Here is a 14,548-nt window from a genome sequence, read left to right as displayed (position 1 = left end):
GGTCTAGAGTGCTTGGCTGCCTGACATGCTTCCAGTGGCTTACTTACACCGGAACCTTACCGTGACAGGATTAGCTGCAGTTGAATCTGATTTGTGTTGAACTGAGATTGATATGCAGGAGGATTTAGTGATGCCAAGAGCATGAATATGTTTGTGCGGGATAGCATTAGATATCTGTCTGAATTGTTTGAGTGAGTCCTGATTAAAATGTTCTCAAATCAGCACTTAAATCACACATACCCTAAGTATTATATTTAATGGTTAATTTTTTTTAAAAAAATAGACATTTCCAAACTGTGGTTTTGGTTAAATTAGAAAGATGAGCTCCATTCTGATTTTTGTGTTTATGGGCTAGTTTGGCAAACAGGACCGTTGTTTTTCTCTTTTAAGAGACAGGGCATTTAGACCATTTCCTCCATATTACAATAGTTTAGAATTAAGAGGGAACAGAATACTCCCAGAGGAAATCTGGTGTGTAGAAGTGAATCTCTGTGCAGAAAACAGTGAAACACACATAATATTCTTCTGATTACATGAAATCCCAGCCTAGATAGACAAACACAGAGAGAGAAACCTAAGATAATGAAGTAATAAGATTGATTTCTACAATGCCTGGTGAAAACCATTGTTTTGTTGTCATTAAGCCCATGTAAAAGAATATGTGTTTGTTTTTGTGTATAAGTGTGTTGTACCTTGGGCATTACTGATGTGAGTGGACTGGTAGTCAAAAAATAAAATAAGGCAAAAAAAGAATTCAAAAGGGAAAAACTAGAATTCACTCTTACTGCCCCCCACCCATAGTTTCCAGTGGAGTACTGTTATTCCAATGAACAAATGAGTCTATCACTTGTTTGAGTACCTTATATCTTTACATTATTTGACTTCTTTTAACTCTTCTCGGTTCTCAGTACCAAAGAGAATCTTAAACATTTCATTGATCGCAAGACAGAGGAAATGCATTTTCTTTCTATTGGATTCAAAATTTAAAAAGGTTTGCCCATAAAGGCATAAGGAACTGTGTAAACACAATGTGTCTGATTATATTCTTACAGAAAAATGCATAATAAGGTTTCAGAATTTCCAGCTCCCCCTCCCCATACCATCAGAAAGTTCTTCTTTGAAGTAGACAAGTTCAATATGTACTGGGTTGGGGGTATAGAATGAGAAGAATGTCAATATGGAACGTGCCCTGCAAGGCTGGGGTCTCGTGGCAGGACCAGGCTCTGTAAGGCCTTTGGGGGAGCTGGTTGCCTGTTTTGCCAAGTCCACAGCTAGAGGGCCTTACATGATCTGGTATATAGGACATTGACCAGAACTCTCCTCGCCTGGGCAAGTGCCTAAGAAAAGCCGGCCCTGGGAATTAGTGTCTTCCTTTAAAGGGCCTAAAGCCCTCATCAGTTCCACCTGCTCTGCCTTGTGCCTCCCTCTGCTCTTGTCTAGTTCCCCAGCTTACAACTTCATCAGATGCTTTTCCTCCCTCCTTTTGTCTCTGGTATCATTGACCTTGAGGGCCTCTTCTGGAAATGCTCCTCCTCTTGGTCTGGAATTCCTCCTTACACACCATCCTAATTTCACCTCCATGCTCTCCAATCTGTGACAGTGAATAAAAGAAATATCAGTGCCCCATACCCTCACTCCTGCCGCCTTGGCCCATTCCCCATTAGCTTCCCTGCCATAAGAAGAACATGGATAAAGGAGAACACTGGAGGGGAGGCACCAGGAACATGGCTTGTGTAACCATCTTTATTTCCATCAAAAGAGATAGTGTGATGGTTAACTTTATGTGTCGACCTGACTGGCCTAAGGGATGCCCAGAGAGCTGGAAAAACATTATTTCTGGGTGTGTCTCTGAGGGTATTTCTGGAAGAGATTAGCATTTGATTCAATAGACTGAGTAAAGAGATCCGGCCTCACCTGATTTGGGTGGGCATCACTGGGGGCCTGAATGGAACAAGATGGCAAAGGAAGGGAGGATTCTTTCTCTCTTCTTGAGCTGGGATGTACATCTTCCTCTGCTCTTGGACATCATAACTCCTGGTTCTTGGGCCTCCGGACTCCAGGACCAAAACCAGTGGCTCCCTGGTTCCCAGGACTTTGGACTTGGACAGAATGACACCACTGTCTTTCCTGGGTCTCCAGCTTGCAGATGGCAGATTGTGGACTTCTTGCCCTCTGTAACCATGTGAGGCAATTCCTATAATAAATCCCCTCTTACAGATCATTCTCTATATATCCTATTTGTTCTATTTTCTCTGGAGATCTCCAATAATACAGAAGGTAAATATTCACAGAAATGGCTGATCTCATACCTTTGAGAATGGATGTATTGGGCAAATTATAACCATTTTTAAATACAAAAAATACCTTTGTAATATGCTTTACTGTTCACAAAAAAACTTTTATATACAGTTTTGATAACTGTGAAACAAATGCATGTAGAACTCTTAAATTAATACTTTTGCTTATTTATTTACATTTTTTTTCTCCCATATTTTAAGTTCTGAAATTGGGATGTGCCTGATAATCAGTGTGTTTTGCAGCTGTAATCCACCAGGAATGACTACGACTGGGTGTCACTCAAACTTGGTCCCAGTTCTCTGTGTTCTTACTTCAATTGAGTTATGTGCATGGTCGACACTACACATGTTAATTGCTGTTTAGCATGTCTTGAAAATAACAAGATCATTTGATTTTGAGACAAAAAGTTATCATGTACATAGAGAGGCAAAGAAATAGAAGGGTGGGATGAAATATGGCATCAGGGAACCGAAAAGCCATCGCTGGAGAAATGACTACAGGTCCACAAGTCTTGCAAAGCAGCCACTAAATGTTTTATCCAATAAAGGAAGAGATCAACATGTAGATGAGGCTGGGTTTCATTTTGTTGCTGAAACAGATACAAAAGGATTACCTGTCACACATCACTCGAGGTACCTAAAGTCAGAAGAAACTGCTAAATCTCTCAGAATTGATAAAAGACATTTGGAAGTAAAACAGCACTGATTATATTGTTATTAAGACATAGCATCATAATTTCATTTGTAGGATTTTTTTCCTCCCTCAGTGGTGTGTAAAAAATGGGCGCCATCAAGTACCCATGGTTTTCTGCTGGATGCTATTACTTGACATTTAAGCTTCATAGCAGTTCTGTTCCATAGACATTATGGTTCCCAACCAAGAGATGAGAGATGAGTAATTTGCTCAGGCTGGTAATTTAGTTTTGGTAGAGCTAGGACTTGAATCCTCGTGTGTCTGTGCTCACAGCCTGTGCCACCTTCTCTAGACTTCACTGCCTTTGTAGAAATCTCCCTGATTTTCCAACCCCTCTGTCCTTCAGAAGCACCTTTGGGGAAGAGTTGCTCCAGTAAACCTCCAGTTGCCTATAAACTGGAGCTATTCTGGAACAAGATGACGTTTTGAGTTTTTCATCTCAAAACTTAGATTTTGGGGACTAGAAATCCTGGCTAGAGCATTTATGGTATTCACTTCTCTGCAATGCACCATGAATTCCACCTATATATTCCCTTACCTCATCTTGCAACTGTTTCCTAAAAGTAATTTAAAAACATTTTTTTAAATGTTTATTTATTTTTGAGACAGAGAGAGACAGAGCATGAATGGGGGAGGGTCAGAGAGAGAGGGAGACACAGAATCTGAAGCAGGCCCCAGGCTCTGAGCTATCAGCACAGAACTGGACGCAGGGCTCTAACTCACAGACCGTGAGATCATGACCTGAGCCGAAGTCAGAAGCTTAACTGACTGAGCCACACAGGCGCCCCCCTAAAAGTAATTTTTAAATGTAAATTTACTTTTAAATTGAAAGATAAATTTCCCAAGGGTAATTTTTCAACCCAGTAATCTTTTATTTATGCCTGAGAATAAAGTTACAATAATAGGCCCAAAAGTGCCTACAGAAAGTAGGTGAATTGGAGATGACCGAATAAATGTCTCTCAACCTCACCAACAAAGGATCTTCCAGAAAAGTCATGTTAGCAAAATATGGAACATTTATTTTCGCCAAACTCCAGGTTCTCAAGAAATAACCAGATGAGAGTCTCACACATAAACGTTTGTTTCCACAGCTATCTGAGAGGGAAAAAGAATCGAAATAGAATGAAAATGAAAACCACTTGAATTTCTAACCATGATTATAATTGTATTCATCCCAACATTTTTAAAGGTTTAAATATGTTTAGAAGAGTGGTTTCTTCTTAGCTCAGGATCAGGAGCTACAGCTCTCTTGGGAAAGGGCACTCTGTGGTGAGCTAGCTGGCAATGGCAGTGGAAGTGCCAGAAATATCAGTGGGAAGCTGATGATTCTGAAATTGCAGTGTGATTCTAAACCTGGGAGAATTTGTTTGCATTTGGAATTACTACAGCACCATGGAATGAAACCAGAAAGATCATTATTCATACTTCATACATTTATTTCTCTTTAGATTTGATCCAAAGGCTCTGAGAATTGCATTCTAAACTAGAGGCATCCAATTAATGAAATCACAAGGACTGTAATAAGTAACAAAAATAATTCATTTCTCTCAACTTGAGCTGGTGGGTCCATTCTCTTCTTTCTTAGGATAAGCATTCAGTGAAAACAGAATCAGTATATAAACAGGTTGAGTTTTACCGTAATCTCTCTGCTACAAAAGGTTTGAACACATTGTTGGCCTTTAAATTAATAACTAATGTGGTGTCACTTAATATTCCATTTGTCTGTTACCAGCTTTTTTCTAATTAATTAAACAGCTTGGTTACTCAACTGACTCTTAAGAATGGCTGGTAGATTTCAACATAATATTTAGAGACTCATTTACAACTGTATGTCTGTTCACCTTTTCCTGCCTGACTTCATAGGAGATGTCTCCCTAGTCTAAGATCAATCATGTATCTATACGCTAAATATATACATTAAAATTAAATTTACCATTTGCCTCACCTCTTAAACTGTTGCTTCTGAATTTTCTCTCTCAGTAAATGCTACCACCATGCATCAAGTTTCCCAAGAAAGCACCTAGGGGTCATGAGAGACTCCTTCCCATTCCTATACCCCGGCTCCATCCAGACCACCAGTATCCAATCCATTTTACTAATTCACTATTTTTCTTGCATTTCCATTCCCCTCTGTCTCCTCTGCCACTACACCTCACCACTTCTAAGAATGTCCCAAATGATTTCCCTGCTACAACTTTTTATATCTCTACAATCCATTCTGTAATACCACTATCAAAATTATTTCTCTAAATGCAAATCTTAAAACCTTTTTAAGAAAGGTTCAAGATCCTTAGTATGGAACCAAGCTCTTTATGCTGTGGCCTTATAGGTCTCTCCAGCATCATTATGTACCATTCCTCAACAGCACAACAGCAACCCCCCTGCCCCCCACCCATGTTCCCATCCTAATAAGGGCTTGCGGTTTTGCAAATGGACATGTTCCCTTTCCCTCCTGTGCTTTTGCAGTGTGGTTCCCTCTACTGACCATTGTTTCCTTGTCTGCCCACGACACTCTTAGTTCTTTAGGACAAGTTCATTCTCTAACAGCTCTGGGAAACAGTGAGGGAGCCCATGCTTTGGCTTTGAGTTCAGAGTCAATTGCAGTGGTGCCTTCTCCTGTATTTCCACAGGACCCTGTGCAAACTGCCATCAAGGCACTTGAGCATTTCAATTTTTGTTCTACATGATTATCTCTTCTACTACGCTATAAAATCCTTGGGGGAAGAGCTGGGTCTTTTATTTTTCTAGCTCCAGGCCAAGCATGGTACCTGTTGCTTGCTAACTGTTCCGTAAATTGCTACGGCATGAATTTTAATCCTTTTCCCACCACTGCTGGAAACTTTGCTCAAGCAGAGTTGTTTTTCTTCTTTCTTTTTGCATGTTAACAACCGCCCCCCCCCAGTCTAATTCATCTTTAGAACAAACAACAAAACACTTTCTGTATCTTAGCCCCAATTTTTTGAAAATAGAGTCCAATTATTGCTTTAAACTCCTAATCTCCTTTTGATTCTTTAACCCACTGAAATTTGACTTTTATGTCATTACTCCAATGAAATTGTTCCTACCAATAATGCCAATTGCTTCCTAATTGTAAAGCTCATTCTTTGTCTTAAGTGATTACTCTTCAGGATTTTACATTGTTAATCTCTCCCATTTCCTGAAAGCCTTATTTATTTGGCATTTGTGACATTGTTTCCCCTGGTCTGTAACATCTCTGAACACTAACCAGCCAATCCAGTGTTCCTTTGTTTAAAAGTTAGGTATCCCAAAGAAGCCCTTATTAGTTCTTTTGTCTTATTCTTCCTGAGTAATTTCAGCAAATTCCACATCTTTGGTGACCATATATATATATCCCATGAGGCAAAATCTTGACCCCCCCAGAACTGTTTTCAATTTGTACTAACTTCTGTGACTCCCAATACCCTCAAACTTTACATGTTAAAATTCAATTGTTTCCTTTTTCAAACTTGGCCTCTTATGTATTTCCGGTCCTCATGAGTTATCAGTAGAGTCAAGGTAGAATTAAGGGAATTGACTACTTACATTTTTTCTAGGTTTCTGTAGTCCTCTTATATGCATTCCAAGTTAGCTTTTGTATTAATTATCTATAGTTATGGAACAAATTTCCACACACTTGGTCACTTAAAACAGCATATATTTATTATCTCAAAGTTCTCCTGGGTCATATGTCCAAGCATGGCTTACCCAGGTCCTCTGCTCAGGGTTTTGCAAAGCTGCAGTCAAGGTGTTGGCTGGGGCTGGGATCTTCTTCCAAGCTCATTGGTTGTTGGCAGAATCCATTCCCTTAAAGTTGTAGAATTCATTGCAGTTTGCTTATTCAAAGCCAGTGGAAGAGAGAGTCTCTGACTTGTTCACTCTTTTTTAAAGGGCTCATGTGATTAGATCATGCACACTTTTGTGCATATCCTTTTGACTGACTCAAAGTCAGTTGATTAAGAAACTTCTTCACCTTTGCCATGTAATGTACCATAGTCATGGGAGAGACTATCCTATTCTTTTTGCCATATTCTATTAGTTAGAAGCAAGTTATAAGTCAAGGGGAAGGGTCAGGGTATAGACCATTGGGAATCATCCTATAATTCTGTCCGCCACAGCTTAATTTTTTTTTTAAATATGAGTGATGGAAAAAACCATAAAATGTAATTTGGAGATATTAAAAGACTGAATATAAAGAAGAAGAGTATAGAACTGTAACATCTCAAAACTTGATGGAAATGGCACATACTTTGAAGATGGTGAAAATGGTTTTCTGTGCTTGTTGTAGCTTACACTTACTGCCTTGGGCAATAGATATATCTAAGTACCTAAAGTTTAGATCATGTTATGTGAACCTAAACAGAATAATCAGATAAGTTGTTCGGAAAGACAGACATTTAATTACATAACTGTCTTCACTTGAGAACAATTTTACCATGTGTTAGCCTCATTTGCATTAGGAAAGAATAAACATAATTGTATGTCTATATTAAGTTATATGTTTGACTTTTCCTCATAGGGCTTTACTTTTCTTCTAATACTTTGACAGACTATAGTTTTCATCAGAGATGCTTAATCTTTCCTTGGGATAAGTATTTCAGGTACCTTGTGAAGTTGTATTCTTACAACTTACAATGGCATATCTACAGGGGTTCCTAGATCCCTGACTCTCCCCTTTCTTCCATGTATCATCTGTAGCTCCTTTTCCTGAATGCATCATACAGATGTTCTGGAGTTAATGCAGGTGCCATTAGAATACGAAATGTATAAAAATCCTGCCACTTTTGGGTTCTGCTTCTTAGGGAAAACTGTTCCATTCAGTAAAAACACAATGTGACTTGGCTAATTTATCTCTTTTTTCTTGACATTGGCAGTGATAATGCAATGCCCATTGTATACAATCAGTGTGAGGTCGGCTTGCAAATCCCTACAGATATGTGGTTACTTCTCTACTTTCCCTTTCTTTTGCTTGGGCAACAGCCACATTGATGCACTGGAGCCACTCTTCTGCATTCTTCTCATCCTTGGCCTTGAAAACATAGGTTTTATTGTCTGTGAAGATTTCAAAAGCCCGAGGGAGGGAGCGGTCCCTGCGTTTCCTGGCCACAACTTTCACACTCTGTACTTTGCTGAGTTCTATTGGGGAGTCATCAGGATCATCTTTCTGAAATGCATATGGGAAGGAAAGAACATGAGCTGGTTCCCACAGTATGAAAAGATCTTTGGCAACTGGAGAATTTTCCAAGAGGATTAGAAGCCTTTCACTGCATATAGTTGTTATATGCTTTGTTACTTTGAATGCTAAGGCCTCACAGAGTCATTAGACCAATGGAAGGAGTGAGCAATTGACCCTGTGTTACAGTATATTAAGTTGGGACAAGATGGCCAATTTGTAAGAAATTATTATACAGTGAGTTTTGGGAAATGTTTAATTCATATTTCTTAGATTTTATGTCATTTTTATTGATACCAACACTGTATCAATAGGGCAAAATGCAACAGTACAATAGAGTACTATTAAGTCAGCATTTGAGATACTTGGGGAAGCATGAAATTGAATTTTCCTGTGTGTTATCTCTGAGAAAGCGGTATTAATTGAAGAAACAGAGTTCTAATGTTTATGTAGATCAAACTGTTTTTGAAACACACTGGAGCTCTGGAAGCATGATTTGTCTATGAACATTAAACTGAAAGAATACTTAATGATTGACATTTTTCTTGAATCAAAGCAGGGGCTTAAAGATCACTGCAACACGAGGGTCATCACAACAGGCTAGTATGAATGGTTTCAAGAGATCAAATACTTCTTTACAGCAATTTCTTCAACATCCCTGAACGCATCTGTCTCCTAGAGCATGCGTCTCTTCTTGAGGATCTTGCCAATTCTCCTTTGCCACCTCCCCTAGGCAGTCACCCTTTTTTCATTCTTCAATGGAAAGGCACCCTTCTCACTCATCCCAAACTTACCATGGTGTATTGTCCAACTTGGAAAATCTCAGAAGAATCAAACAAATAAGAAAAGCAACTCAAAATATTGATCTCAGGGAAGTGTCCTTCAACCAAAGCAACATAATCACTCTCCAGCTATTTCATTAAGAGATGCATTTCCAATAGCATTTCACTCTTCAATGTTTAGTAACTATTTATTGCATTTTGTATTACACTTTTGATTTTGCATAAGTGGTATAATTTAAAAAATATTTTAAAAATCTTAGCATTGAGAGACTGGTAGTAATAAAAAATTAAAATAATTAAATTTCAATTTATACGTGTAGTTTTATTGTAGTGAAAAATGATTGGGTGATCAGGATAAATGCTGTGGGAGTAGAAAAAATATTATTTCAAAGAAAATGATATCATGTAACCATTTTGATTAAAGATGAACTAATTCATGTATTTTTTTAATGGACGGTGTTAGGTATCAAACTGCTATGGTATCTTAGCCCAGTGGTCATATTGAAAGGAGAGGTGTGATCTTTTTATCTTAAAATGATAATGTTTAGGGGTGCCTGGGTGGCTCAGTCGGTTAAGTGTCCAACTCGTGACGGCTCAGGTCATGATCTCATGGTTCATGAGTTCAAGACCTGGATCAGGCTCTGCACTGTCAGTGGGATTCTCTCTCTCTCCCTCTCTCTCTGTCCCTCCCCCACTCTCTGTCTCAAAATAAGTAAATAAGCCTAAAAAAGAAAATGATAATATTTATAATTCAACAGAAATTACAGTTTGTGTGACTTTTTAAACTTATGATTGACTAAAAAAATGCTACAAGGTATTACACAGATTTTTCAAAATTCTTTTAGGGAATAGACAGACTAAAGTTTGAAGATACGTGTATTACATAATACTTTGTTAGTTTACTTTGGATTCTAGTAAATATCTGACAGCAATAAGATTATATTTCTTTGAATTAGTCTGTAGTATAGAAATTGATACATGGAGGAATTGATCAAGAGAACAAAAAGTTACCACAGTTCTCTAAAGAGGGACAGCGAAAATTACCCAAGAGAAATGGGCGGGAAGTCAAAGGGCACCTTGCCTGGCTGGTTGGTAGAGATCAAGACCTTAAGAATGCAAAAGTAAAAAAAAAAACACCATAGTCTTTCGATTCTTATTAAAAATGCACATTTTTCTCATTTACAAGAAAGGTCCTTTTTGATGGGGCAGAAGCTTCGGCTGGACTGGTGACCACTGCTAGGTTCCTGTGTCCCTGATGATGAGAGGGAAGTTGCTGTGGTCTTTAGAGTACATTATATCACTTCCCAATATTTGAGCCACACGTTCTGTCAGATTTCTAAAATGTCAAGCCATTATTTCCCTCTAAAGATGTCAAACAAGTTAGCCAACTATAAGATAGCTCATTCACTAAGCTTTATTAAAAAGCTCTGAATCAAGAAGTATAAAGGTGGTTGTTTGAGTTCAGGAAAGACGTTCTTATGCACTAACTCTGCTCCGTCTCAAGGGATCTAAGAAATCACTGCATCTTAACTTCTAATTCTGATTACTTTAATAAAAACAGGAAATTCAGATGGTCATTTTAAACACTTTCAAGTACTTCAATATGGAGCAGTGCTAACAAAAAATTTCTTTAAACCGCCAATAAATAACTGTCTAAGTTGAGCACACCATTTACTTCCCTTTCAAAAAGATCTTCAGCCACAGAAAGGTCCATCTGTACATTTTACAATACACACAGATGAAGAAAGCAGCACGAGCTTAGCATAGGTATCACTAATTTTTTTTTCATTCAGAAAGTTAACTTCAAGTTTTATTGATTAAAAAAGCATTTGATCAAAATTTGTTGTAATTCAGATATACCATACTGTATAGCTATTGAGTAAAAAGTTCAAATAAATTTTATAATGAGCATTCTAAAGACACAGTGCCTATGTTCTCATTGACTCATAATTTTAAATAATTTAAAATCTTTCATTAATTAATTCAGAAACAGTTTGGTTTGCCACTGGCTCTGTATTTTAAGTGTTCATGGGAAGCAGGACGGTGCATTCATTTAACAACGTGCTTTGATGTCACACGGCCTGTGTCTGACTCCAGTTTTATCCCTTTCTGCCTTACTGGCTCTATCCTTGGTCAAGCCAGTCAGAGTCTGTGTCTCTCTGTCTCTTTCTATCTCTGTCTCTCTCACAAGGGGAAGGGAGTGAGGCAGGGTCTGATGTTACATGATGTTAAGGAACCATATAGTAGAACAAATTTGAGATGCACTAAACAAAATTAAGTGGGCCCTTTCCTGCAAGACTTGTCAGAGCCTTTAGTTCCTTTGTATTTCCCAGATGTCTTTGACCAGGACCAAAGACAACTCCTGGTAATAATTGACAGATCCTGGGTCCCAAAGGCCATGAGTGGAGCACAATGGGTACAGAGGTGTGAGCAGGGTGTTGTATGTGTGTTCTCTGGGCATCTTTGCACAGGAGTGGATGGCCATGTGGGCATATGAACATGTTCTCTCCATAACTCTGATTCTGGGGCTCAAATAATACCTGTAAAAGTGGGACTGGACAAGAATCCAAAGGCCAGCGTCTTGCCCTTCCTGGCTTGCCTGGTAGCTAGATAAGACTGAAAGTGCCTCCACTGCCTGCTCAAGTCAGATTCCACAAGGCTATCTTGGCATTGAAACTAACCTGGTGCCTGCCCCGCCCAGGAAAGACACAGGCAAGTAAGGGTTTTCAGCTGTGGAAGCCGCTGGGATGGCCCAGCCCAAAGGAACATGCTTCCACCCTCCGGCAGGGAGGGAAGGAGGGAGGACAAGGCACCCCAGATGCAGCATCCATTACATGGCAGTAACAATAGTGCTGACCTCAAAGGACTGTTCTGAGGATTCTTGAAGGCAATCCAGCATGGCATGTGATAAGCTATTATTACTATATTCAAAATATCCAAGAAGTAGGTCAAGCTTTCTTTCTTCCTGATCCTGAATGAGTAGAATTTAACGATAAATAAAACTGATTTGAAAAGAAGGGGATAACTTTGCATTGTCTATTGGAATAGAATGCTACTTCAGAAGTTTCCCACTAGAAATTCAGAATACAGATATTTACTGAGCCTCCTAGTTTCAGATTGAAAGTTATATTACATGAATATTTATTAATTCTTTTAGAATCATATTCTATTCATTAACTGAATACTAAATACCTAAAATATGAACTTAGCTGACTACAAAAAGGACTTAAATAACTCAGCCTTTGTTTCTTTCTCCCAGCCTACTGTCCCCCTTCCTTGGGTCCCTGCCTCCAAATATAACCTTTAGTATAAATGAAATCAAGGTCCATATCATAAGACATTAATTTATGTAGCTGATCTATGAGGAAACAAAAGGCACACTGTTCAAGTCAAGCTCGCTGTGTAGTTCTTCTGCAGTTCATCTTTCTAAAACTTAAGTCAACAAAAAAGATCTACCATAATAAATTGAAGAGAGACAGTGAACCAACTAATGTAGGGCTGAACAGAATAGACAGTCCAAGGGGCATATGCAGTAAAATGATGCTGTAAAATTATAAATGGAAAAGGAAAAATTATTGGTGTTTTAACTCAAGACAAAATGCCTAGCTGCTTGGTGGAGAACAGGACCTTAAAAATGCAAGTGTAAAAGACAAGAGGGTAACTTACAGACTTTCCTTTTTGAAACAGAAGTTGATTTCCGGCCAGCGTAAAATAACGAGTTTTCCACCTTTTGATGAACTTCCATCTGACTTGCTTCTCTTTAAGTTTTCCTTCTATGAGAGGCTGGCCATCTTGGTTTACAACTGTTGAAGGTAAGAAAATGATCAGGCCTTTTATTTTCCATTATTTATTTGGCAAGTGATCAAAAGTCAGAATTGTACAATGAACCTGAACCCAGTAAGCATATTTGGAGAGTGTGCTAATAAATTATGAATTTGGTTAACCTTTCCCCCTTTGTCCCTAAAGGAATGCACAATTTAGATATGATAATGAGAAAGTGTTGAAAGACCTCACTGAGATTTTCAAAAGGAATATAGTTCACTAAAAGAGCATCTGGTTAGCAGTGGTTAGGGGGGATCCAGATATCCAGACATCCAGCCCGCTGTGCTTAACTCTTTTGTTTCATGATATTCTGTTCACATGAACTGCTTAGAAATGCAACTTTATAAACCAAGTATATTTAGTTATTTAACAGCAAAAGTCAAAGCAGGGCCCTCAAAGATGTGAGGTGAAGACAACATTGCAAAGGCAAGCCCAACTCTTTTGAACATGGTATTTCCACTCTCTGGCACACACACACTCCCTTTTCCACTCTGCATGTACCAATTGAACAACTAATTATTTCACGCATCAGCTCAAATGTCACTTCTTTTGGGAGACCTTCCCCAAACTTAGACCAGAGTGCATTCATCTGCCATATGTTCTGTAGCATCTGGCGTGTTTCTTTCACATCAAGCATTACTGGTAGATAGTTATGGTGTTTATCTGATTCATGTCTGCCTTTCCCATTAAACTGAAAGCTCTGTGAGGGTAAGATCTTTGCTTTGTTCACTTATGTATCACCAGGCATCTAATACAGTGCCTGGCAGATATAGGGAATTTACTAATATTTGTTGAACGGAAAGGTTTATTTTATAGTGAAGTAGAATGCATATGGTTGCACATCATCATAGAGTTAGATTTGTTACAATATCAGAAGTTATAATGTTCAACTAAAGAATTCCATTTCTTTTGCCAACTACATAAGATTCACTCTCCAAATTCATATGAAAGCATCTGATTTCTGGGGACTATGACAATACTTACTTATATATATTATGTTCAATTTTCATAGCACTTTGAAAGTAATGAAATGTGTTCCTTCATTTGGAAATTTAGACAGTGCCTGTTTGACCATGCAAATAAAACCTAGCCTTCCTATCCTACCATTTCTGTTTTCTAGTAAAAGTCAAATAACTACCTTAGATAAGGAGGATTTGTCGACCTTGACAGCATTTTCAGGATAAGAATGATGAAATATATGAAATACATAGTTTCCATAAACAAAATTCTACTAAGGCTAGTTTGGCCATGTTTCCTTCCTGTCTGATGACTCTTCAATTGGATGTTCCATTGTCAACCCCAAATTAAAAACTGAAAACATTATCCAATATATTGTTAGATAGTGACAGGGCTATGATGAAAATGAAGCAGGATTGGTGCACATGCACATATGTTGTTAAGAAAGAGCTTGGACATTCAAAGGAACCTTTATTCTGAGACGTCAGTGTTGAGAAGTATCTCCCATCTCTAGAGCAACTTCATGGTGGCTAGTAATGTGCACAGCAGAGCATAGGGAAAGCAGGAACTCAAGCAGTATTGACAATAGATACAAGAAAATGATATCAGTGTTCTGTTTTGCTTTGCTAGACATCATCTGATTAGAGTATTCTTAAAGACAATAATGACCTTTGCATATTTCAATTTTCCATAAACAGTGTTTGCTTCCTTTGTGCAACCTCCACACTCTGCAGTTACTCTGTCTTCACTGTTCTGTACGTCCTAGAGAGTCAGAACAGCCTCCCAGTGTGGGCCTGGACCAAAGATTCAGTGTTTACTCACAGCG

General features: G+C 38.4%; 1 protein-coding gene across 10 annotated transcripts in view; it reads right to left on the bottom strand.

Annotated features, from left to right (window-relative positions):
* Positions 1-843: 843 nt before the first annotated feature.
* The window catches only part of VEPH1 (ventricular zone expressed PH domain containing 1), a 254,352-nt gene continuing 240,647 nt past the window's right edge, over positions 844-14,548 (bottom strand). For 7 of the 10 annotated variants that reach the window (XM_019810515.3, XM_045037395.1, XM_019810519.3 and 4 more), the window contains 2 exons: positions 12,610-12,746; positions 6,630-8,152 (listed from right to left, as the gene is read on the bottom strand). In XM_019810515.3, the coding sequence (XP_019666074.1) occupies positions 7,916-8,152; positions 12,610-12,746 (374 nt within the window). In that variant the 3' untranslated portion in view covers positions 6,630-7,915. Of the gene's footprint in view, positions 2,888-6,629; positions 8,153-12,609; positions 12,747-14,548 lie in introns of those variants that run through there. The other 3 variants (XR_006585329.1, XM_019810516.3, XM_045037396.1) reach the window with 3 other exon arrangements.

Source organism: Felis catus, chromosome C2 (genome assembly GCF_018350175.1).
Source record: "Felis catus isolate Fca126 chromosome C2, F.catus_Fca126_mat1.0, whole genome shotgun sequence".
In the NCBI taxonomy this organism is placed as follows: domain Eukaryota; kingdom Metazoa; phylum Chordata; class Mammalia; order Carnivora; family Felidae; genus Felis; species Felis catus.
This window is presented reverse-complemented; position numbering and strand designations above follow the sequence as displayed.